Raw genomic sequence first — 25,956 nt, 5'->3', positions numbered from 1 at the left:
CCGGCGGGGTGGTTATTCAATTCAATAATTGAATAATAATTTAAAGGAAAAAAGAAAAGATATGTCAAAAGGATAAATTACAATTGGGTCCATGAGATTTACTATAATTATAAAATACTTTCTCATTATTTGAAAAATTATAAATATATTCTTAAAATTAACCACTGTCTAACAAATTCCCCTTATAATAGACTATCATTAAAGGGTATTTGTTAGATGTCGTTAATTTCAGAGATATTTAAAAAATTTTAAACATCAAATGAGTATTTATGATATAGCAAATTTCAAAAGAGTACACGGTAATTTACCTTATATCAAAATTATACTTATATCCAGAAACCCTGGAAAGAAAATTAAATAGTATTAGTGGTCTTGGAGTGTGCAAGTAAGATAGAAACTTACTTAATATTTCTTAGCTAGCCGTCATGCCACATTGTCTCTATATGTTTATGATAAATCATCTTTCACTTCTTAAAATACATTATAAATAAGAAAAAATATATAAATCAACACATCACACTTAAAAAAAATGAACTAAAGAAAGAAAGAAAATATAATTAACTTAAGGATGTTGTGGTGTCATAAACAACATTTTGTAAGTGAGAAATGCTTATATATATATACATAGTAGCCATTATAACATATTGTTCCTACCTGCATATACTAAATAATCTTTCACGCTTAAAATATATTACTGATGCGTGCGGAAATAACATAGGTCCAACAAGCTTGGGCTTTCATCTTGGAGGTAAATCAACAAGTAGAAAGACTTGGGGAACGGGACTTGCAAAACAATACGTTAGCACTCCGACGCCCAAGTTAGTACCGTAGGAATTTGGTGGTGAAACCCACAGATTTGTAACAGCAGCAGCAACAATTGAGTTCTTTGCCAATTGTCTTCAATTTCATTTGTTATTTGAAATTTGATTAAATTTGCTATTGAATGTGCTTGATTGAGGATCAAAAACCGAAAACCCATTTTCAATTGCTACTTCATTTGTCTTGGACGTTTTAGACGGTTTCATGTGGGGGAATTCTTGCAATTATGGCCTTCTTTATTGCTGAAATTTTTGGAAGCCTATACATAGGCTTGTCTCTTCACCATTTGGAACACACCACAAACAACAAACTCTCATTTTGAGTTTTCTCTCCCTTTCTCTTTCGGCTTCTATAATTTGTTTAAGATTTGAGTCTCTTATTTCAATAACGAGCTTTTGATGTTTGATCGAGGTGTTCTTCGGTATAGTACTAAAACCGAAAGAACTATAACCGTCTTATTCTGGGAGAAATTACGTTGAACCTGGTGCACTGCTGATACGGGGCGTATATTTTCTTCAAAACAAGCAGCAATTTTGCGATTTGGTTAAATTAACGACTTTAATTGGACTGAGAATTGTTACGATACAATTCTTGTTGTAAGTTTTAGGTTTAAATTTCTTGACGTAAATAGCGTTTCTAATTGCTTTATATTACTTGTTCCAACGTGCTTTATTGCTTTTGATTTCTAAATCCGATTGTACTATTTCAAAACGTCGTTTTCCATTACATGGAACCAAACATTATTCCAACAATCTTGAAGAAAATATACAAGTTTTGAAAAATCGGATTTTGTTGTTGGAACTGTTTTGGAAAACGCTATTTTTAAACTCATTTTTAAAATGCTACTTTTAGTTTACTAAAATACTAAAGATGGCCGAGCCGATTTCTGTTGCAATTCCGATCACACCCAAGGTCGACTTGACCGGTTTACCGGAACAAGTTTTCAGCCCAGTTTTTCAAACGTTGGCAACAACAAATGAAAATTTGGTTGACGATGAAAGGACTCTTGTCTGTGATTCAGGTAATCAGACCTGAACCTACTGATACAGATCCTAAAACTGCTGAGACAGCGCAGTGGACAGAAAGGGATCAAATAGGCAGAGGAGCAATTTTGTCAGCCTTGTCAAATACACTCTTCGATGTCTATTGTTCTGATTCTTATACTGCTAAGTCTCTGTGGGATGAGTTGGACCGAAAATATGATACTGAAGAGCAATGGCTCGAAAAGTATTCTGTTTCCAAGTTCATGAGGTATCAAATGGTTGAGGACCGATCTGTAGCTGAATAGACTCATGAGATTATCAACCTTGGGCATGCTCTGGCTCATGCTGAGATGAAGCTTCCCGAGAAGTTTCTGGTCATGTCCATAATGGACAAATTTCCCAAATCATGGGAAAATTTTGGCATGGCACTCAAGCATCAGAAAGGGAGATTGTCTCTGGATGATCTTATGATTGCTATCAGCATTGAGGAAGAACATAGAAATTAAACGAACAATATGCCTGTTGAACATCAACCAAGGGCCAATATAGTGGGGAAACAGAAAGTGAATAAGATTAACTCGAATTCGAAAGCCATCAATAAAAGCAAGGCCTCCAAAAATAAGAAACCAAAAGCAAACAAACCATGTTGGAACTGTTGGCAGGTTGGACACTGGGCCAAGCTTTGTCCTAATAAAAAGGCCAAGACTGGGCAGGCAGTTGTCATGGTTGTGGGAGGTCCTAGTGGTGCTAGCACCTTAGGAGCAACTGGTGGGTATGTATCTGTACAACCCAAACTCTTGACTATTTACGAACTGTATGATTGGTTGATTAACACTGGAGCGAATGTGCACGTTTGTGCTGATAAATCTCTCTTTGTGTCTTATCAGACCATCAGTGGAAGGACAATAAGCATGGGGAACTCCAGTACAGCTGAAGTACTTGGGATAGGAAGCGTGGACTTGAAGTTTCCTTCAGGACGCATTCTATCGCTAAAAAGAGTTCATCATGTACCCACTGTCAGAAGAAACATCATGAGTGGTTCTTTAATAGTTAGGGAAGGATATGAATTGGTTTTTAAATTTAATAAAGTTGTAATTCAATAATTTGGTATTTTTGTTGGTAAAGGCTACTTAGACGATGGCTTGTTCAAAGTTCGAGTTGATAATAATAAAATTGATGTTTCTGATTCTATTATATTGAATGTTGAATCTTCTACTTTGTGGCATAATAGGTTAGGTCATTTAAATTTCAATTCGATCAAACGAATGATGAATTTGAATTTAATTCCTAATCAAAATATTGAACGAAATCACAAATGCCAAGTTTGTGTAGAAGCAAAATAAGTTAGGAAACCCTATCAGTCAATTGAAAGGGATTCGGAAGTACTTGATTTAGTTCACACTGATATTTCTGAGTACAATGGAGTTTTGACCAGGGACCAAAAACGATATTTTATCACCTTTATAGATGATTGCAGTAGATACTGTTATGTGTTTCTCATGAAAAATAAGGATGAAGCCTTAGACAAATTTATTTTGTTTAAAAATGAAGCAGAAACCCAAACTGGTAAGAAACTTAAAAGACTAAGGTCCAATAGAGGAGGAGAGTATGAGTCGAATAAGTTCGATGAATATTGTCAAACTTTTGGCATTATTCATGAAGAGACTCCTCAATATTCCCCTTCGTCTAATGGAATGGCTGAACGAAAGAATAGAACATTCAAAGACATGATTAACAGTCTCCTACTAACCTCCGGGTTACCAAAGTATTTGTGGGGAGAGGCTTTGAATACGGCTTGCCATATTCTGAATAGAGTCCCTCTGAAACACAATACGAGTACTCCTTCGAGTTGTGGAAAGGTAGGAAACCAAGCCTCAAATACTTTCGAGTGTGGGGGTGCCTAGCAAAAGTGCTAGTCCCAGAACACAAACGAAAAAAACTGGGTCCTAAGACTGTCGAGTTGTGTTCTTGGGCTATGTGGAGACAAGTTATGCCTTAAGATTTCTGGTTATTAAATCAGAAATTCCAGGCATTGAGGTCAACACAATAGTCGAATTTCGTAATGCCGTATTCCTAGAAGATATTTCCTTTAAAAATAGGAATACCTTCAAATGTTTCGCTTGATGATTCACTTGCCTCCACATATATTCCTGAACATGTGGAAAAGATGTCAAATGTGGGGGTTAGTTCTAGTATTTCTAATCAGACTCATGAGGAGTCAGATGAACCTAGATGGAGTAAGAGAGCTAGGATTGTCAAGAATTTTGGAAGTAACTTTGTCACTTACAACATTGAGGATGATCCAATCACTTTCAAAGATGCTATGGCTTCTTCAGAAGCCAAGCAGTGGAAAGAAGCTGTCAAAAGTGAGATGGACTCCATTGTTTCCAATGGAACGTGGGTGCTAGTCGATCTCCCTCCGGGGTGTACTACTATTGGATGTAAGTGGATCTTTAAAAGAAAACTGAAACCTGATGGGACCATAGATAAGTTTAAAGCCAGATTGGTGGCTAAAGGGTTTAAACAAAAGGAGGGAATAGACTATTTCGATACCTATTCTCTGTTAGCTCGATTGACTATAATTCGGGTGCTTATAGCACTTGCTTTTAGGTGTATAATCTCCCGATTCATCAGATGGATTTGAAAACAGCCTTCTTGTATGGTGAACTCGAGGAAGAAATTTACATGGATCAGCCTGAGGGGTTTGTAGCTCATGGTAACGAGCATAAAGTTTGTAAACTTGTTAAGTCTCTATATGGACTTAAACAAGCACCCAAACAGTGGCATGAAAAGTTTGATAAAACTATTCTTGCGTTCGGCTTCACTGTAAATGAGAATAATAAATGTATATACTGCAAGGTTAAAGGAGATAAAATGATAATTCTATGCTTGTATGTTGATGATATTCTATTAATATGATCATGTCTAGATATTATTACCGAAACCAAGTCATTTTTGAAAAAACAAGTTTGAAATGAAGGATATGGGTGAGGCTAATGTGATTCTTGGCATCAAGTTGACTTGGTCAACTGATGGAATAGCCCCTTCTCAATCTCATTATGTTGAGAAGATAATTGAGAAATTTGGTTATCAAACAGTAGAATTGCTAAAACACCATATGATCCTTCTGTAGCTTTATTAAAAAATGAAAGTGGTGTTTCGGTTGCATACCTAAGGTATTTCCAAATTATTGGGAGCTTACAGTATTTGGCAAATGGCACGAGACCAGATATATCTTTTTTTGTCTCTAAGCTGGCTAGATACACTAGTTGTCCTGACAAAACCCATTGGGGTGCTTTGAATAGAGTACTAAGGTACCTAAAGGGCACGGTGTCACTGGCCATACATTATGGCAGATTTCTTGCTGTTCTTGAGGGATATAGTGATGCTAGCTAGATAGCCAAAACCTCCGGAAGTAATGGGTGTTCAGGATATGTTTTCACCTCAGGTGGGGGCACAGTCTCCTGGAAGTCTGCAAAACAGACTTTGATAACCCGGTCTACTTTTGAAACCGAGTTATGTGCGTTAGATACGACTGGTACCGAGGTAGAATGGTTATTTGGGTTGTTATCACAACTTCCCATTGTAAGTCAGCCTCTTTCACCGATTGCTGTATATTGTGATAGTCAAACCACAATAGCAAAGGTGAGGAGTCGTAAATACAATCAAAAGACCAAACGACACATCCAGGTTAGACTGAAGTCTATAAGGGCATTAGTGTCAGATAGAGTAATAGGCATTGACTTTGTAGGAACAAAGGACAATGTGGCTGATCCTTTGACGAAAGGATTGAATCTGTTACAAGTTCATAAGTCCAGATTGGGGATGGGACTAAAAACCTATGAGTGATGTATCTACGACAGCAACCCAACCTTTTAAGTGGAGATCCACAAAGAAGGTTCGATGTGGTATCAACAAGTCGTAAGGGTATGTCAAAGCACTAAATAGACTGATACTTTGTATCTAGAGTTTGTCCCCTGAAATTTTGGAAGGTGCTGCTACTGCAAGTATAGTAAGAGTTTATCTCTGAATGGGGTCAAGTTTATAAGACGAGATGCTAGCAGTGCATCCCTGGAGACGCCCAACTAAGTTAATGTCATTATTTGGCCGCAACTAAGGAATTTGGGTTATTCCTAAAAGCATTCATGAACAGGATCATGACACATGGCCTAAGTGTCAACCCTAAAGATCAACACAAAGCTGGTGGCTTGTTGTTACTGACAGACGTTGTCACACTCACAGGTTTAAATTCAAGGCTTAGTTCTATTTAACCTAGTGATAATAAACGTTAGATAACTTAGACAGTGGTTCGAACCGGAAGGTACCATTGTTGAAAGCAAGTCATGGAAACTTGAGTTCAAATCTATGAGTTTGTGGGGGATTGTAGGAATTTGGTGGTGAAACCCACAGATTTGTAACAGCAGCAGCAACAATTGAATTCTTTTTCAATTGTCTTTAGTTTTCTCATTTGGAACACACCACAAACAACAAACTCTCATTTTGAGTTTTCTCTCCCTTTCTCTTTCGACTTCTATAATTTGTTTAAGATTTGAGTCTCTTGTTTTAATAACGAGCTTCTGAGTGTTTGATCGAGGTGTTCTTCGGTATAGTACTAAAATCGAAAGAACTATAACCGTCTTATCCTGGGAGAAATTACGTTGAACCCGGTGCACTGCTGATACGGGGCGTATATTTTCTTCAAGGCAAGCAGCAATTCTGCGATTCGGTTAAATTAACGACTCTAATTGGACTAAGAATTGTTACAATACAATTCTCGTTGTAAGTTTTCGATTTAAATTTCTTGGCGTAAATAGCGTTTCTAATTGCTTTATATTACTTGTTCCAACGTGCTTTATCGCTTTTGATTTCTAAATCCGATTGTACTATTTCAAAATATCGTTTTCCATTACTTGGAACCAAACATTTTTCCAACAAGTACTGGATTCAAGAGAAAATAATCGCGAAAAGTAAATTGTAATGGAAATTGAGATATGATAATCGAATTTGTGAAAGAAATTGTCCTAAGGTCGCAGTTAGAATGCTAGATAAAAGTAAGACACAGTGTTCAAGAAGTCTGGAAGGAGTCCCTACCTGGGGACCAATCCTGCATTTATAGAGGGATGTACCATTGTGATGGGGGTCTTCACGTATTCCTTAATTTTCGAAAAAAGAGGATGAAGGTTGTTTGGATAAGCCTTGATTTAAAATCTTGTGTTAGGTTTGCTTTTGAAGACCTGTTTTCGAGTTGGAGGAGATCCTTCATCAGCAAGGAGTCCTAGCTACGAGGGAGTCCTAGCCACCAAGGAATCCAAAGCTTTGGGGGACCTCCTTGGGACCATGTCCTCCATGCTAGCAAAGAGGTACATTTGGCAAACTAAGTGTATGGGCTTTTGCCAGCTTTCGACTAAAACATGCTGAGATGGGCTTTCTTCATTTTATGCCTTGGCGGGGGGTGTCCTTCTTGCCTGCCCCCCACCCTCCAAAATGCTGGACAGACAGTTTCTTTTATGTGTTGCCTCCTCGTGCTTGGACCTTTTTCCATGATCATTGGATACACCTTTTTCCTCCTATTGTAAATGTTGAGGCAAGGACTGTTGTCTTGTCCTCCTTGTTGGATGAATTGAACAAGAGGCCTTATAACTGCCATGTTTGATCAATGAAACGCTATTGGGGCATTTTTTGCTTGACTCCTTGGGTGGAACCCTTGGGTGATTCCCTAGGTATTTATATTTCTCCTTATTCTTGATTGTTTTATCTTATCATGATCATAACCTCATTTCATTCTTTTTCTTGACAACAAACATTATGTTCAATAAGATGATGCGTTATCACACCTCTGGGGGATCCCTCCCTCCAAATCTTCTAGGGGAACCCATGCGTCCAGTGAGTCTAAGGGGAAGCGACGTGTCTCTCCTTCACCGGGGGCCTTGCCAAGGGCCTCTTCCAAGAAAGCTAGAATGAGTTCTTTTGCCCCCTCCCCAACTAATTCCACAAGGCTTTCTTCTGGACCTCATCCTCCTCTTTCTCTTAGGGATGAGTGGGGTGTCCTCTCAAATCTTCTCGTGCCACCTCAGACTATTTGCATACTCGCCTATCTGTGAAGCAAGATAAAGGGAAAAACTCTTCCCTGGTGACTGAATTTATGAGGGGGTGCTAACTCCAGGGGATAAACTCCTCCTAGCCTCCACGACTGGGGAGGAACTTGAGGGGATAATTTCTTCATACGTGGTCAAGGTACATTTTCAATTTGACTGCTTTTCTTTCTTTCAAATGTTTTTTGATACTTTGTCCAATTGTGTTGAAGACGACCTCCGTATGTGACGAACTCTTCTCTCTTCCTCAGGAGACCCCTCCCATCCCTAGAGTGAAGCTCAAAGGCGAAATTTAAAGGAGAAGATGGATCCCTGGTATTGCAAAGCTAAAAGAGGCAAAGAATGAGGCCGCTAGCCATTTCCAGCAAATGGAGAAAGATTTGAAGAGACTACAAAAAGAAGCCGTTGGCCATGAGTGCAAAAAAATGGTTGAGAAGGATGTGCTTGACTTTCCCAAAATTGAGGAGGCAAAAGCTATCTAGAGGCTTATTTTGCGAGCTGCCTTGGTGAGTTCAACAAATTAGTGATTACCAGCAAGATGTGGGTAAAACAGCTAAATGTTGAACGTTCACAGAATTCCATGAAACTTAACCCAAAAGTAGGTTTAAACCCATGTTAACAAGTTAGTATTTTCAATAAAACCGCGTAAAACAGCTCAAATTTGAAGTATCTCAGAATTCCACGAAACTTGAATCAAAAGTAGGCCTAAACCCTTGCATTTGTATAGTGAATTTTCTAAGCGTAATAATAACTACAGGTTAGTATGATAAGGAAATAAACTTTCTTTAATAAAACCGTGTAACATAGCTAAATTGTCAACGTTCTCAGAATTCCACAAAACTTGACCCAAACGTAGGTCTAAACCCATGCATTTGTATGGTAAATTTTCTAAGCGTAATAATAACTACAAGTTAGTATGAAAGGGAAACAAACTTTCTTTAATAAAACCGTGTAAAAAAACAGCTAAATTTTGAGCGTTCTCAGAATTTCACGAAACTTAACCCAAAAGTAGGTTTAAACCCATGTTAACAAGTTAGTATGGGTGAATTACTCGCCAAGGATTATCCAAGCAGAAAAATCGAGGAAATGGATTGAAGGAATGATTTTCCTCTATTTCTGTATGAAATTCTCCATTTCATGGATTTGGAAATAGTTACTAGAAATAGGAATTACCCTACAAAAAATTCTATATATTAAAAGGAAATATTGCTCAAAATTTTGGAGAAAGTTAATGTAGATGGATCCTGAAACCAAGAAATACTATGATCAACAAACTATCAATGAAATGGAGGAAAAGATACAAAAATACAAAATTCTTGCTGAGAAGGAGGAAAACCAAGCTCTTAATCCCTTTGAACATATTTCTTAGAGAATCCTGAATAAAAAGGGAGCTATACGAAAGAACAAATGATTGAAGAATATTTTAAACAAATATAGAAAGATCTCCAAAAGAATCTTTTAGAAATTGCATCTCCAATGGAAATCTCTTCCAAAGACAGAGAGGATAAATTTTCTTATCTTGCAAGAGAATCTAGGATCCATTTGAGGACTTCACTCAAGAAGACCTCCTGATAATTTTTTCAAAGGAATCAGAAACACTTTGAAGGGAAAATAAAAAATGGCAATTTCAGAATCTTCTAAAGAAAAAAACAACCACAAACAATCAGGATCAGAATCAGAGAGACAACTTTTTCAAAATTATGAAAAAATGAAGTGACCACTGAATGGCAGATGAATTGAAAACTTTTGACTAATGGACACGTGTCAGGAATGAGACGACACTTGGCAGATGGCAGCCATGCAGACGCGAAAGAGAAATTTCAAGTCCGAACAATAACCCCTCCCCTTTCTTTGTTTTGGGCATGCCCTCGGAAGTGTTCGTGTGCTAAAGCAGAGCCATTTGTACTTTGTTCTTATTTTTCTTAGTTATAGAAAAGGGTTATTTTGCATAAGGAGGAGTAGGGAGTACTTTCAATTTTGTAAGTTTTTCTTATTTATATTTCTGCACTTTTATTTACTTATGTTCATACATTTAGCCTAATGCAAGACTAAACAACTATTCTTGAATTATCCATAACAACTGAGATAGCAAGGCTAAAAAAAAGAGAGTATTTTTATTAAAGATAAATATAACGAGAAATTAGATGATTATAAGGAAAAGACACTCTGGGTCGTTGAGTTATATCATGGGTATGAACAAGGTCGCCTTTGCCATTTTTCCCTAGTTTTGTATGGCGTTCTTTGGGCCTTTATGTGGCATTCTTTGACTAAAATTCATACCTGTTGGTTTAACAAAATGTAAGAGGCTTCAACCTAGTCTTCCCTTGATATATCCAGTTTTCATTATATCTATCTTTATCAAAAAATATTCTTTTATTGTATTATGCCTACATGGTCAGTTTTTCATACCACCTACATGGACGGATTTTATTGTGAATTTTTTTTATTTCTTTTGCCTTCTGCCTACATTGTTGGTTCGTCATACCCTACATGGTCGGATTTAAATTTTTCTATAAAATTATCGATCCTCCAGGGCTTAAGGCCATGGTTCCATTGGTATTAGAGCCATGTTATTGAAGTTGTATTGGATAATTCAGCAGTGCTTTATTTCTCTGCTTAATATGGAGTATTTATTTGATAGTAATATTAATCATATGAAGAATGCTAAGAAAGAGGAATATGAACTTCCCAAGAATTTAGATCAATTAAATAAATGGACAGTTCCTAAAGTAAATCCTAGACTAATTTATAATTTTGGAAGATTTGACTTTTGGAAAATTAAGCAGGTAGTAAAAACTACTGAAGAATCTATTGTACTCGATAATGAGGAAAAATTAATAATAGTTTTGGATGTCATGGATATAACACATTACCAAGAAGAATATAAATTTCTACATATAGGTCTTGTACAAATAGTCTTTAAGCCTCTAACATTAGAAGATTTACTGGAGAGTTTTTGGCTGCTCTAAAAGATGCTAAGAATTTAGACTGGAAGAAATCTCTAATAGGGATAATACAATCTACTCTGGCGCATGGACCAGTATTCTTTAATGTTTACCCAAATTTACAATTTTCATTGTCTGATGTAAATACACTTGATGCAGTGACATTGAATGTTAAAACACATGGGTATAATTATGTATTTGGATCAGAATTAATATGTATATGTTATAGAATATACTATAAACTTCTTCAAACACTTTATCTTAATTGTAGAACACAAGATAATAAATCTCTTAAACAAATTGTATTTTTTTAAACTGCACCAGATATTGAAGGTTTTAATTTAAAATCAATAGAAGAACTAGAAAAATTACTTGACCAAAAATTTAAAAATTTAAATTAAATACTTTAAATAATAATATAAACTCTCAAAATTATAGAGAAAAATTCTCGAAAAAAATTAACAAATTAGAAAATTTTGCTAGAAAGTCAATGCAAACTAAATTTTATTATTCCAGCCCAACACCCCAAGATGTTCTTTTATGAAGAACTAGAGATAATTGACCAAAATAGTTATAATGGTAAATAAATTTATGAATTGAATATTAATGAATTTACAAAAAGACAATTTTTTATAATACTATACATAGGATGATGATGTGTAGCACACTATTTGTAAAGGAAATAATGATTCTGATAAAGGTATTGCTAAAATGATTATAGCGGGATTCACTGGTCAATTGAAAGGATGGTAGAATAATTATCTCAGTGAAATTGACAAAGATGAAATATTAAATATAGTAGAAATTAAAAATAATTTGTTAGAAGAAAAAGCAGTTTATACATTAGCTATCAATATTATAGAACATTTTACTGGAAGATGGTCGGATAATAGTGAGAATATAAGAACACTACTAAATAATTTAAAATGTAAAACTTTAACTTCGTTTAGATGGTATAAAGACGTCTTCTTCAGTAGAGTTATGGAACTTCCTGAATCAAATGATGTTCATGGGAAATCTAAATTCATAGATGGCCTCCCTCATCTTTTTGTTGAGAGAGTTAGAAATACTCTGCGAAAGGGGAGGTGCAGATTAATTAATTATAACCAATATACTTATGGGAAGTTAATTGGAACCTGCATCCAAGAAGGGTTAAATCTATGCAATGAAATTAGATTAAACCAACAAATTAAAAGATAAAATTCAACAGAAAAAATTCAATTAGGCCAATTTTGCGCTCAATTTGGAATAGAAACGAAACCACCCAATAGACCAAAACTCCCTAAGTATAGAACTCTAGAAAAAAAAAAAAGAATAAATCAAGAATAGAAATAAATAAAGAAAAAGACTTAGATAGAAAAAATTAAAGGAATGCTAAAAATAATGCTACAAAGAAAATAAAGAGATGCTACATTTATGGGGAAATAAATCATCTTGCAAATAGATGCAGAAATAGAAAAGCTAATTAAAATATTAAAAAAGAAGAAGAATAGTCTTAATTTAGAAGAAAAAAAAAAACAAAATATGCTCAATATAATACTTTCTATTGAGATCTTCTGAACCAGAAGGACAATCTAAAGAAAAGTCTGGAGAGCGAGATGAACTTAAAAATTTCGAAGAGAATTCTGAACATTCATCAATCTCTTCTGAGTCGGAAGAAGAAGAACCCTCTTGTTCATACAGGAAAAAACTAAGGAAAGTTCACATCAAGAATTTATGAATTAATGACAAAATTTAAACAGATGGGAACAATAAATGTTCTCACTGATAATTGTATTATCGAATTACTTAGAGAAATAAGAGATCTCGAAGTAAGGGATATCATTCTTAGTAAGATTGAAAATAATAATAAAGCCTCAACATCTGAATCCAACCCTGTTTATAATAGAATTGCTAGTAAACCCTTTGAACCATAGACAATTATTGAAGTCAAGAGGTTGCTTAATGAAAGGCATACAATTAAAGATAATCCCTCCACTTTAGAAAATTTAAGAGTAGAAGTCGAAAAATTAAAAGAAGAAATCAAGAATATTAAAAAATATAATCAGTCTCTTTATCCTCTGCTAATGGACAAAAATTGAATATAAGCTTTTAAAATTCAAAAGCTTACATATGTAATAACAAAAAATGTATTCCAACAAACTTCCTATTAATAAAAGAACGAAATTATTTTTTGAACACTTTTTCTTAAGAAAATCTTTCCAATAAAAAATATTAATGAGAAAGGTATAATAGTAACCTTTGAAGATGAAATAATAAAATTTGAATTAATCACTCAACCAATAGATAGAGTTATCAATGAAACGAGGGATTTAATAATCTCAAAGACTATCCAAATTTGCTTTACAAAAGAAGAAATTAATTCATTACGAATAAATAAACTACTTGAAAATCTTAAATTACAAGAAAATATTAAAATGATTCAAAATAAATTTGAACCTGAAATATGTATCGAACATCTCAATGCATTTTGGTATAAAAAAAAAGTATATTGTGAATCTTCCTTATGAAAATAATTTTCAGAAGCAAATATCCCTACTGAAGCAAGACCTTGCCAAATGAATGCTGAGTATTTAAAATTATGTAAAAGTGATATTAATTCCCTAATAGAGAAAAAAATTAATTAGATCCTCGAAATCACCCTAGTCATGTACTGATTTTTATGTCAATAAGCATGCAGAAAAAGAAAGAGGAAAACCTAGGCTTGAAATAAATTATAAACCTCTTAATAAAGTTTAAAATAGATAAGATGTCCGATCCCCAATAAAGAATGTCTTTTAGACAGATTACATAACGCAATGATTTTCTTAAAATTTAATTTAAAATCAGAATATTGAGATATTTAAATAAATGAATCAGATAGATACAAAACTGCATTTTTAGTCCCATTTTATGCCATTTGGCTTGAAAAATGAACCTTCAGAATTTCAGAATATAATAATAACATTTTTAATCAATTTTCAAACTTTATAGTCATTTATATTGATGATATCTTAGTCTTTTCTAATAGTATATAAAATCATTTTAAGCATTTAGAAATATTAGTAAGGGAAAATTATACCGCCTTCTCATGAGATTTGGTGTAATTGTACGTAAACTCTCTATGGTTTGTGAAATTATATTTAGTACCACTGACATTCATTTTCGTTTAACAAATAGATATATCCGTTAATCAAAATTCACTAGATTAGCTGATTTTAACAAAAAAAAATTAAATAAAAATATATATTTACGTTGATCGACTTATTACTAACCTACTGTAAGTTAAATAAATATTTTATACTAAAATTACCCTTATAAAAGTGAATATATACTTCGTCATATGCATTAGCATGTGGAGATATATAAGCTAACTTATGGCCCAAGATATTCTCTACTCTATCTAAAGCCCAAAATCGGAAGAACACAAAGAGAGAAGGCGTGGAAGTTTATAGAACATAATAGAAAAAGCTACCAATTTCCTTTTACTTCCCAAACTACCCCTTCTCGGTGTCAAAAGGACAGCTCTGTCCTTACCCATGTATATCAGTATGGTTTTCTGCAAACATTCCAACAACAAAAGCGAAAACTTAGTTCATTTACAGAAGAATCTGTTTGCTTTCTCCATTTTTAGCGAACAATTAGTACGAAGTAATCAGGAAAAATGACGAGACCTGATCAAGAAGCGATCGACACTTTCATGAGTATTACCGGCGTTTCTGAAGCCACCGCTATTCGAAAACTTGAGGTAGTATTTACTGAAAGTCACTGCTGTTAATTGATGTATAATGCTGTTGTGTTTTTCTAGTTTAGTTTATTGATTTTTCTTTAATTTTTTCGATTGGTTTGTTTTAGTTAAATTTTGATCAGTAATATGCGGTGGTTGCTTGATGGTAAAGCTGCGCAAGTTTTGGTTGCTTGTAGGAAGCTAGGGGTTATTGTCCCTACACTTCTGTGGAAGAGTGGATATAAACATCCGTAGTTGTACAGTAATTTACGTGCATATTTTCTTGCGTATTGTGGTGGCGTGGAAGTGTGATGTGGTGGAGGTTGGAGGTTACTGACTGAAGTAATTGTATAGTGAGCATTTGATCGGTCAACTTAGAACTGTTGAATGCAATACGGAATGATGTTGCTTATTCTGCTGAGAATTGTCAACTTCACTGTCGGTGGGTTTAAACTTTAAAGAATGCAATACCCTTGATAGGAGATTTAGCCAGATCATAGAGGGCCGTGTCATTTTTGTAAGAGCCATAATTCTTGGTAAGTGCTTGTTGTGTTTTGTTAGCATCAAGGACGATTTATGCTATGCAACCAAAAAGTCTGTAAATCTGGTTCATCAATTCCATTCTTGGATTTGAGAGCAGAGGGGCTTCGTGAATTTGATACTGGATGACAGTGAACGCGACACCAAGAAACAGATGGGATAGACTGCTTGGTCTAGTTCTCATAATCGTACACATTCGTCCAAGTAATATTAGTTTTTGAGACTGTCGTGTGTCTTGCTCATACTGCATAAGTTTTGCATGGAAGTATGAATATATATTTACATATATGGTAATCTTAGAGAAGAAAAGGTGAGAGGCAGACAAAGACAAAAAACAAGAAGATTGCTATAGAACAATGGTGAAAATGAATTGCAGGTTGATGTTGATATTGTTGGAATGCCCATGTCCTGATTTTTCCTTAAAAATAATTTATCCCTTCAAACACGTCATTTGCATTCCAACCTTGTCCAATTATAATGTCATTTGCATTCCAACTTTGTCCCATTATATTTTTGTTTGTTTGGCTGGCGTACATATCAATTAGTCAATTAGTACTTTCCGTACATTATGCTTAGTGGATAGATCAGTGTCCAAGTTCCGTAGATACTTCATGTTCTCTCTCATAATCTTCTGTTGGAAGCTTGAGAATAACTTCCTTAGAAGATACGGAGCTAGAGGTTAGGAGATTGATTGTTTGTGCTCCATTTCGTGCATTTTTAACAATGTTTCGAAACCCACCACTGCAGGTTAACTAACATTTCAAGGGCAATGACAGTAGCCATCCTGGATTTTACATCCTTATTTGGTGATCTTTCCTTGTAAATTTCACAAATGCTCATTTGTAAAGTTAGCTTATCAGTGCAATGTTGATGATTCTGAAACAAAGGCATGCATAGTAGTCATTTTGGCATACTAATTTTTGCGGCCAATAAGTGTTGAGACACATTCAGCTATCATGCCATGATCTGAGCAAACTAAGTTGGTGAATTCAACCGGACTGAATTATAGTTACAGTCAACTATTCAGCTATCATGCTTAAGAGCCTTCAAGAATCGGCGGAATTTTATATCTAGAATAAACAGCCGTTATTTTTAAATTTTCTGCATTACATTATTTTGTATCATCATTTGATTTTGATTTAATAGCTCATATCCTTGGTTGATCAGGAACATCATGGCAATCTCAATGAAGCTGTTGATGCACATTTTAGTGAAGGCGATAGCGACCCGTTAGTATTTTATCATTTGTCTGAGGCCCGTTCTTCCTTCATTCTTTCTGAGTAATAAATTTGATGGTTCACATTAATATCTTCTGTTATATCTTTGTGTCTCTACATTCAGAATTCAAGCAGCGCCTTTAACTGCTCCTCAAGATGGCATAATGGATGTGGATGACCCAATACCATTCGAGTCCCATAGACCTCTTTCTTCTCTTTTCCCTTTTGCCACGGATTTGAATCCTTTCTCTCTCCTCAATCCCAACTTCACCAGAAGTTTATTTGATAGTGGTAATGCAGCAGCTCGGTCACCTTTTATCTCACATCCAAGAGAGGTGAGGGAGATTCCAATTGAGGTGAAAGATGATATTAGAGAGTCCGGTCATCCTGGTGGTGCGCCCACCATTGAAGACGTCACTGAAACTGCGCATGTCCATGACCCAGAAGTACGTGGAACTGTTATCATAGATGAGGAAGATGATGATCATGATCATGATGACAAGAAAAGTTCTCCTGACCCACTAGTTACACATGCTGATGGACTTGGCTCTCGAGATAGCTCCACAAATTCAGGACCAGGCGGTCCCACTATTATGGAAGTGCCTGACTATGAGAATGATATAGAAGACGAAATGCTAAGAGCAGCCATTGAGGCTTCCAAGCAGGACACTGCAATGTTAAATCAACAATCTGATGAACATCTTGTATGTGATATATTTACAAAATATAATTTGCTGCTGCTGTTGAACTATATGATTTTTATTAGTATTGGTTGTCACCATTGGTATAGGATCTTAGAGATTCTGTTCCACAGCCTGGACGGTCTTACTTGGAAAATGCTTCACTAGCACATGCAGTTTCCTTGTCGTTGCAGGTTTGATCTTCTTCTGCATCACAATTTGAATCTCAATAATAGCTCTAGTTAACACGAGCTGAATTTAGACTGCAGAGCAAGGAAAAGTGCTCAGGGAACTAGAAAGGAAGGTTGGAGCCTCAGAAGTAGAAGGGTTGAAATCAGCTGCACCAGAAAGGACGGAAAAACTGCCGTCAAATGGATGGTAAATGCTTTTTTGTTGATAGGCTCATTCTTTCATTATTTGTTGCCGCATGCACAGAGGTAATGTGTTACAGGACCTATCTTTCTTCAATACACTGACACTCTAGAGGACCATTGTTATTAATTGGTTAGGTTATTACCAATTATAAAATCTTTTTAGTGTTGAAAGCCTGGGGACAAGAGGTAATCGTAATTCACTAAAGAAAATGTGTAAGAATTGGAAAATGTGAATACTAAATAAGAAAATACTAGGTGTTGGTGTGCAAAGTATCCATACAACAATAGCAATGTTGTGGAAGAATGAGATTGTCAACCAAGTACCCTATGCTTTTCTCTCCTAGTAGCCTTTGCAGTCTTTAATTTTCTTGCTCTCTTCTATATTAATGTATTGTCTAGTGCAGTTCTTTAACCCAACCCATTTAGAACGTAAAAAATTTTGAAAAATTAATATGATTAATATCTGATAGTGTCTCTCAGTGTTCAATGATATCTTCAAGACATTCTCTTCCCTAGTAAGCATTTGAAATCTGTAGGCAATCTCGGGTTGAAGTTGGGAACACATCCCTGGAAGATGAAACTGAAGATGTAGAAGAGCTGCCTCTTGTTAGACATAGAAGGAGATGTGTGTCAACAGGTCCTACCAGCACCGCCAAAAATATTGAAGATATTGAGGTTACTGCATCTTCAAGTCCTCTGTGCCATGATAGTATTCATCATTTGCAGCATGATGGAAGTGATTTACCCTCTGATGAGGTAACCTTTTTGTCCTAATTCTTGCTCATTATTTATTCAGTCAGCTGGAAAGAATAGAGTCCATTTCTTATGAATTTAGCACAGTAATAGTTGATGCTTATAACTGTATATATGTTTAAAGTGGGGTGGCATCTCATCCGAGGAACATGATGAAGCTTTAATGCTTGAGGCTGCAATGTTTGGTGGTATCCCTGATGGAAGTGGGCATCGTTTCCCTCATGCAAGTCATCAGCTTATACAGAATGCTTTAGGCACATCTATGGGTCATTTCTCCAGGCGTACTGCTCGTCCTCCATCACCTTCTCTTGTCGCTCAACGATTGATCAGAGAACAACAGGTTCTTCTTTATAAAATTTTAGTGCTGCTAAATTTTTAGCTTGCCTTGACTACAAACCTCTAATTTTTGCACAGGATGATGAATATCTTGCTTCCTTACAAGCTGACAGAGAGAAGGAATTGAAGGCCAAAGAAGAGGCTGAAGCTGCAGAGAGACGCGAGGAGGATGAATTGCGCAGGAAACTTCAAGAGGAAAAAGTATTGAGATTCTTAACTTGATGATTTTAGTTTGTGTCGCTTTAGAACTTGCTGATCATCTACACTTGCCTGGATTAAGGCTTTTTCTGGTCCAAGATGGTCTTTTATGAATTTTAGATACAAAAGTTATATTACTTATATATCAATCATAACTCCAATAGATATCTTCTTGTTGCTATTCGTACTACCATTGACTATTTTGCCAACAGCGTTAAGAAATGACAGTGTATGCTTTACGTCATTCCGGGAGGTAGACCCCACATGGGAATCAAGCAGCTATTCTTCCCTTCCCTCATCCTTTTCCGTTACCTTGAAGATTTAAACAGAATGCCAAACTTGCAGTAATCAACTTCCTAACTCCCTTGCCTCTCTCCATCACAGGTTTTGTCCTTGTAGCAACAGAACATGCTAAAAGCATTAGTAATAGAATTGATTCAGTATCTCCTTTGACGGTCATATCAGACCTATACACCTCATCTTTTTTTCGGTTAATTTGCGTTAGATTGGAACATGGCATGAAATGGACCTTTCACAGGGCGTAAACTACTTCTAACAAGTCATCAGCAAGTTAGCATTGAAGTTTGGGTTTTCACTATAGATCATGCAGAGACCTAGAGTATTTTTGTCATTTTTCCAGAGATAAAATGTCTGTGATGTTCAGTAGGATTTATTATTAATTTTAATTTCCAATCCGCTTGATTTTGTTGGTTGTCCTGCAGCAGATGAATTTTATTGACTTATTTATCTCTACCTTCTATTTCAATAGTAATTATAAGGTGAACTAGAGACTTCTAGCCAAGGGTTCCATGCCATTGCGTCATGTGCGTAGCTAATGTTATGCTCACATAATTTCTTTGTGGGAGAGTTCTGGACCACATCTGTGGTTTATCAGCTTGGTTTGTGGGCTGAGAAAGACTGGTGAGGTGATTTTTCTCTGCACCAGGGGTTTTCAGCCACTTTCTGCATTTCACACTTAAACTTAGTAGCTTTACGTCAGTTCAGCTGTTAGTGGTTTGCTTGTAATTTGAACAAAGATCTTGTACACGAGGAGCTGTTTGTACATACTTCTATTCTGTGAAGACACTGATGCATGTCCACTTGACGAAAATATGGCATCAGTTTCTATGCTTTTATCTTTCGTAACTTTGTTCTTGTTTCCCTATAATTATAATTCCTGCAAATGCAGACTGGATTAACAGGTTAATTACTGATTTGCGTATGTAAAGCAAACAATTGCTGATATCCTTGCTAGGCAAGATCAGATTCAATAGAGTAAGTATGAGGTGAATTGTGTACTAGGCTAAAAGTAATTACTGCAGTTGAGGCCATCTAGGCATTCCTTCTATTGAAAATCATGTGTTACTGATTTACATAATAAACAAACCCAGATGAGACACGGTAATAACCAAGGACTTCTATCAATGATGTGTTGTAGTCAAAATATAATCTTAATTTAGTCCATGTTAAATTATATAATGATCAGTTTTTTATCTGATTATGTTTTAATGGGTATTCTCTTGATATGGAATCATACTGTCATATAGTTGGTCAGATCAAAAGGTGAATCAAGGGATCAACTATATATGTGATAAAGGTTCTTTTAGGTTATAATGTTTCTAAATAGGATTCCACATTTTTGTGTGAAAGAGTTGAGAGTTGATTTTTGGTTTTCCTAGATACTTATTTTGTCTGCATCAAATTCTTTCGTCACACCAGCAAATTCTGCTTGGTCTCAGTGATCTTGTTTTTGACTTGTTGGTATCACATAACCCATTGCCTTTCGTTGTTTCCTAGATTTGCTTATTTACATTTGATTTGTAGATTTCATATTTGTGAGTATTACAGGGTCAAATTTGGTTTCGTTATCCATGGTTATCGGCTTGCTTTTGTGATGGCTCTTCCATACCTTAGTCCAATCTATGCAGAAATAAAATTAAAGCCCTCAAATTGATGGTGGTTTCCAGGAATTACAGCAGTCTCCAAGTCAAACTCTCTTTTCCCACATAAGACTGGTAGTGCTTGCACAACTTAGCTATTAAGTTGGGAACTCAAGTGAAATTTGATCAGCGAATGGAAGTGTCCCTCTTTTCTCATGTCAATTTATGAAAGGAGATTATAGTTCTGCAAAAATGGAACAATTTGTAGCCTTTGGGCTCATACTTTAGGGATTGTGCCCAGTGCTTGTATTATGTTTTTGATATCTCAGTGATCTAAATGGAGCGCTCTTCCAATTTTTTTGCAATCTTTGATAGAATGAAGTACTTTTGGCTCCAGCAATGCTCATGTTTTGCTGTTGGCCTTGGCCAGGAAACTGAGACACAATTGACTGCAAAAGAAGCTTCCCTTCCTCAGGAACCAACACCAGATGATGAGAATGCTGTTACACTTCTTGTACGGATGCCTGATGGAAGTAGGCGAGGGCGAAGATTTCTTAAATCAGACAAGCTACAGGTTATCTTTGCCCTTATTACATAAGCTTTCCTGGGGCTAGAGTAGAAATGCGAGATGCATACTTAATATTTGTGTAAAATTATGTATTGTGGGTATTTTATGCACATGTCGATAGGATAATTGAGCATGCGCGGAAGGATCAAAATTTGATTTTAAAACCAAAAAAATGTTGGTTTTGTTTTATAATCAGGTTCAATTTTTTAGCTTTAAAGATGCAAATTAGGAAAATGTTCTAATAGCAAAGGAAAAGAAAAAGAATGAAAGTGACACATCCAAGCAATGTTTAAAAATCGGACCGTTGATCGAACCGACAAATTGATGGGTCAAGGGTTACTAGTTCCACTGTAGTTGAACGAGTGATGTCTTAATTATATTATAATAAAAACTATGTATAAAATTATATTAAAATAATAAAAAATATAAAAATATAAATAATTTTTCAAAGTTAGTAGGAAATAAAAGTATACCAAAATTTATCAGTATCAGTATATTACAGGTTTTAGGTCAACAATAAAAATAGAAGAATTGCAAATAACAAAAATAACAAACTATTTACCATTATAATTAAGTTATAACTAAATTTGATTTTCGATAAATAGTAGCATGGCCATTCTTAAAATAGTATATATATTTTATTTTATCATAATGTGCTTGTTGGTTTGTTGGTATTTTTCTTAATTTTCATATGAAATGTCATGGATACAATTGCAAATTGTATCAATTTTAGAAAATTTTATGAATACGGTTTACTTGATTCAGGACTGGGTCATCGATTCAACTTACGGTTCAAGTGGTTTTCAAAAAATAGAACCAGTTCAGTTTTATGGGTTGGACAGGACCATTTTATGGACTGGTGACAGTTTTCACCTGTCCGACCTGCTGGTCCTGGCTGGGGTTTAAAAAATTGCATCCAAGATTGATGTATCCTCAATCCCCTCCGTATTGTCCAAGCAACTCTTTTCATGTTCTGTGGGAGTTCTCTTAATAGATGATGGGAAAAACAACTAATCAATTCCTCCTCATCTTCAGTACTATATTTCATGTTTTCAGCCATCTTATCCTTTTGGTTAGTTTTGTTGGAATACATATTTAAATACAAGATCTGTTGTGCATGGACCTCCTTGGAAATAGTGTAGTTATACTTTAGCCCTTCAAATTTGTCAATTACAGTTATACCCTATTTGTGGAAATAGTCTGACTTGACAAATATATTAAGATAACTAACAATGAGGATCTATATCTTTTTCATGTTCAATGATTATAAACTTAGAATAGTACGTAACTGTACTGACGTCTTTTTTTCTATACATATATCTCTACAAGTTTCAACTCATTGCCCAGAGTATTTTTTTAGCTAGTAAAATATCAGGACCATTGGATGAGGACCTCTGTCCGAAATACCACCAGTAGAGGTGCGCTTGTAAATGGAGCATGTTTGAGGGGTGTAGATGTATTTTTGAAATTAAAGGGGTATAATGTAATTACCCTATTTCGGAGGGAGTTTAAGCGTATCAACCATAATATGATGACCGAATAAGATAGAATCTGACACGCTTTTGTACCTCGGTCGTCCCTGGAAAATGTTGTGTCTCGCTCTGGATGTCATTTTGTATGTATTTGATGGCTGCAACTCTGCTTTAGATGGTGAAATCTTATTTAGCATGTTAAGGGATTTTAAGCTGATAGGATTATCTGTATTGTGGCACAGTGTCTCTTTGACTTCATTGATGTCGGCAGAGTGGTCAAACCTGGCAGTTACAGAGTGGTAAACTTTTTTATCATTATCTTATTATTGCTGGTCAATCTGGTTATGCAGTTAATAATTAATCAAATTCTCTTTTGTTCTTGGCATTGATATAAGCCCTTGGAGCATAACTGATGTCTTAATTTGGTGTTGTATCTTGATTTAGGTGAGGCCTTATCCTCGACGTGCTTTTAGTGATGGAGAGAGTACCTCAACTCTCCACGAATTGGGTCTGACCAGCAAACAAGAAGCCTTGTATCTGGAGTTGATATAGTCTTTATGTAGGCTTACTTTGTAAAGTTTCTAAGGATGCAGGCTGAACTGTGCCAATTTACCCATACTTTCATAGTACGTCGCTTTTGGTTGAGTGATATTAGGGCTGGTTCTTATAAATTGATTCAGAGGCATCTGATGATTCTTGCTCATGAATTTATAGAACCTCATTGGTGTAGACATGTAATCAGCTGGAAAACGATCCTTGACTGCACTTTCTATAGTTGTGGTAAATGTATATATTTGCCGATCCCTGGTCAAAGGTTAGAGCATCGCTGCACTATTGCTATTAGTTTACTATATGCTTGTCGTGAAGATAATTTTTATGCTGGACTTGTGGTGTCCGCCTCCTAACACTTCTCGCACGCCCTAGGTTTACATATGATAACATCAAAGAGTGTTGGAACAGATTTATTTCGGTTGATGAGCCGATGCTAAAAATGAAGCTCTTCTCCTTCTTTTCATTTTTGTTAATTTCTTTCTGGGTTGATTGATGGATGACAGGATTAATTTTGAGAAGTATGAAGTCCCCAACAGTTTTTGTGTCAGACGATAACCGGATAGGGAGAGGATGTTCATTAAATTCGTAAAGGATGTTACAGAAGTGTGTGGTGGCCTCTAAATTGAGAGTGTTGTAGAGGGAGAGACAGGAACAACTTCTTGTCTTTTGAATGCATTAATTTGTTTGTCTTTTCCGTTTTGCCCTTTTGTCGGAAGGGTCGTCTTTCTTTTGATACGTCTTCAGTGTATATCCTATGTTGTTGGCAAGGCATGGTTCTTTTGAGTAGGACCACTGCCAGTTCCGTCTATACAACAAACATTTTCACCCAGAAACTTTCAGCATAATTTTGAAAGTATGACAGACATCTTACTGAATTATATAGAATTGGAGTCCGCTATTTATTCTTTCATCTTTCTCATCAATTTCTTTTGCTCCAGTTAGTTTACTCATAGAGTTCATGTGTTTGAATCTCGTTGTAGGCTTAAAATATTATTTTGTTGTGCAGTATGTATTATTTACGGTATTTATGATAAATAATGTCTAAATGTTATTTATCTGATTTTATTGATGTCGTGATTGACTACCAATCCAAATACTACCTGATGGTCTTACCTAAGGCGGAATTAATTGCAAGTAGAATGTTGGGTCTAAGTGAAGTGTGTCACATATTGGTAGACGAGTAGTGCTTTGAGATTTGGATACATTAGGAGGCTGCTTTCAGATTTTCAATAATTATAAACATTGATTTATTATTTAAAAAATTTATAAATATTTCGTCTAGATAATTTTAATGTGGAAGGTATCTGTTAAAAGGTCGTTAATTTGAGAAAATATTTATAATTTTTTAAATAATAAGAGAGTATTTATAGTTATGATAAATTATATAAAAATTTGTGTAATTTATCCTATTTTTATTGCTTAATATTGTACTGATTTTCTTAGAGTTTATTTCTCATAATAAGCTTACATATTTATGAGATATTTTGAAGCTTATAAAAAATATTAGATCCTATTTGGCAATTAGACTCATTTACTAAATGGGATGGAATTATGGGATAATTGATTATTGCATGATCATGATCACGATAAACTGTGATGTATTTGTCATTTAATAGGTAATTTTTCTTATTTGATGCATTGTTTGATTGTTACCAAATATATTTATTTAGTGTTTACTTTTTATTTTTATGACATGGAATAAATAGTGAAATAACGAAAATACTCCGTAATAAAACAAAAATATCAATACCACTTGTCAACTCGTGAAAGTAGAAAATAGGGAAATAAAGCATGCCAACAAAAATCTCTTCAAGTGGTCGAAGACGATGTTAACGTGTCTTGTCATGAATAGTTAGCTTAGCCGATATTAGGGACTATTAGGTAATCGTCTCGGACAATAATACAGATTTTAGGCCAAAAATCCCATTATACCACAAAGGTTGGATCGGAATCCAACAAGCAATTCAACAATTTTTGAATCAGACCTTCGAAAACGACCAATCAAATTTGAATTAAAGAGTAGATTACTAATTTAATTTTTAATAATAAACGTGGTATTTAGATAAAATAATATCATAAAACTCATAAAAAATTAACAACAAAAAATTTGTAACTAATATAATCAAGATTGAGAGAATCTCTTAAAATACTAACAACAAATTAGGAACTTTTCATCTGTTTTAAAAAGAATACTTATAAGCCTAAAAAATCTTATAAACCCATTTATAAAAAAGTTTATCAAATATGTTTACTCAAACTCCTTACACAAAATTATTCACTTAAAATCAATTTCAATCGAACTAATGCTCTGAACAAAACAATTAACTCATGCAGTTCTAATAAAATTTCGAGATTGCAATCCACATTTATAAATAATATATGATTAAAGCATGTTGTCCAACATATCTCCAACAAGAATGGATATGTGCAGTGAAAGTGTAATAACATAATTAGGGGCTTTGTCCCATGTGTTAGAGAATCAAGAACCAACGTTAATGTCCCACTAATGTACTTAACCAGAGGGGTTAAAGCTGAATGGAAAATTATTATCCAGATCAAATTAATCGTATAATAATTATGATATAATTTTTATATAATTGATTAATTTTTTTAAATTATATATTGATTATACGATAGATGTATTATATTTATCATATAATTGATTTAAATCTGATCAAATTTAATTGCGGTTAAAATTTTGTAAGTAGCAGGCACAGTTAATAATGATTTTTAACCGTATGATTGTCAAAAACCATGATGGTTAAAACCAACGGTCGAGTTTGCAAAGTGTGAAAAAAAAGAAAGAAAAAGAAAAAGTGGGGGGTGGGGGGGGGGGGGGGG

General features: G+C 34.9%; 1 protein-coding gene across 1 annotated transcript; it reads left to right on the top strand.

Moving 5' to 3' along the window:
- On the top strand, window positions 14,352-23,539 carry LOC105157473 (plant UBX domain-containing protein 8). Its single transcript, XM_011073882.2, has 11 exons — window positions 14,352-14,566; window positions 16,253-16,314; window positions 16,427-17,006; window positions 17,093-17,176; window positions 17,245-17,360; window positions 17,893-18,112; window positions 18,234-18,449; window positions 18,524-18,646; window positions 20,954-21,097; window positions 22,806-22,862; window positions 23,008-23,539. The coding sequence occupies exons 1-11, from the start codon at window positions 14,483-14,485 to the stop codon at window positions 23,113-23,115; spliced, it is 1,794 nt and encodes a 597-aa protein (XP_011072184.1). The 5' UTR covers window positions 14,352-14,482; the 3' UTR covers window positions 23,116-23,539.

The sequence above is a fragment of the Sesamum indicum genome, linkage group LG1, assembly GCF_000512975.1.
Source record: "Sesamum indicum cultivar Zhongzhi No. 13 linkage group LG1, S_indicum_v1.0, whole genome shotgun sequence".
Classification (NCBI taxonomy): Eukaryota; Viridiplantae; Streptophyta; class Magnoliopsida; order Lamiales; family Pedaliaceae; genus Sesamum; species Sesamum indicum.
This window is presented reverse-complemented; position numbering and strand designations above follow the sequence as displayed.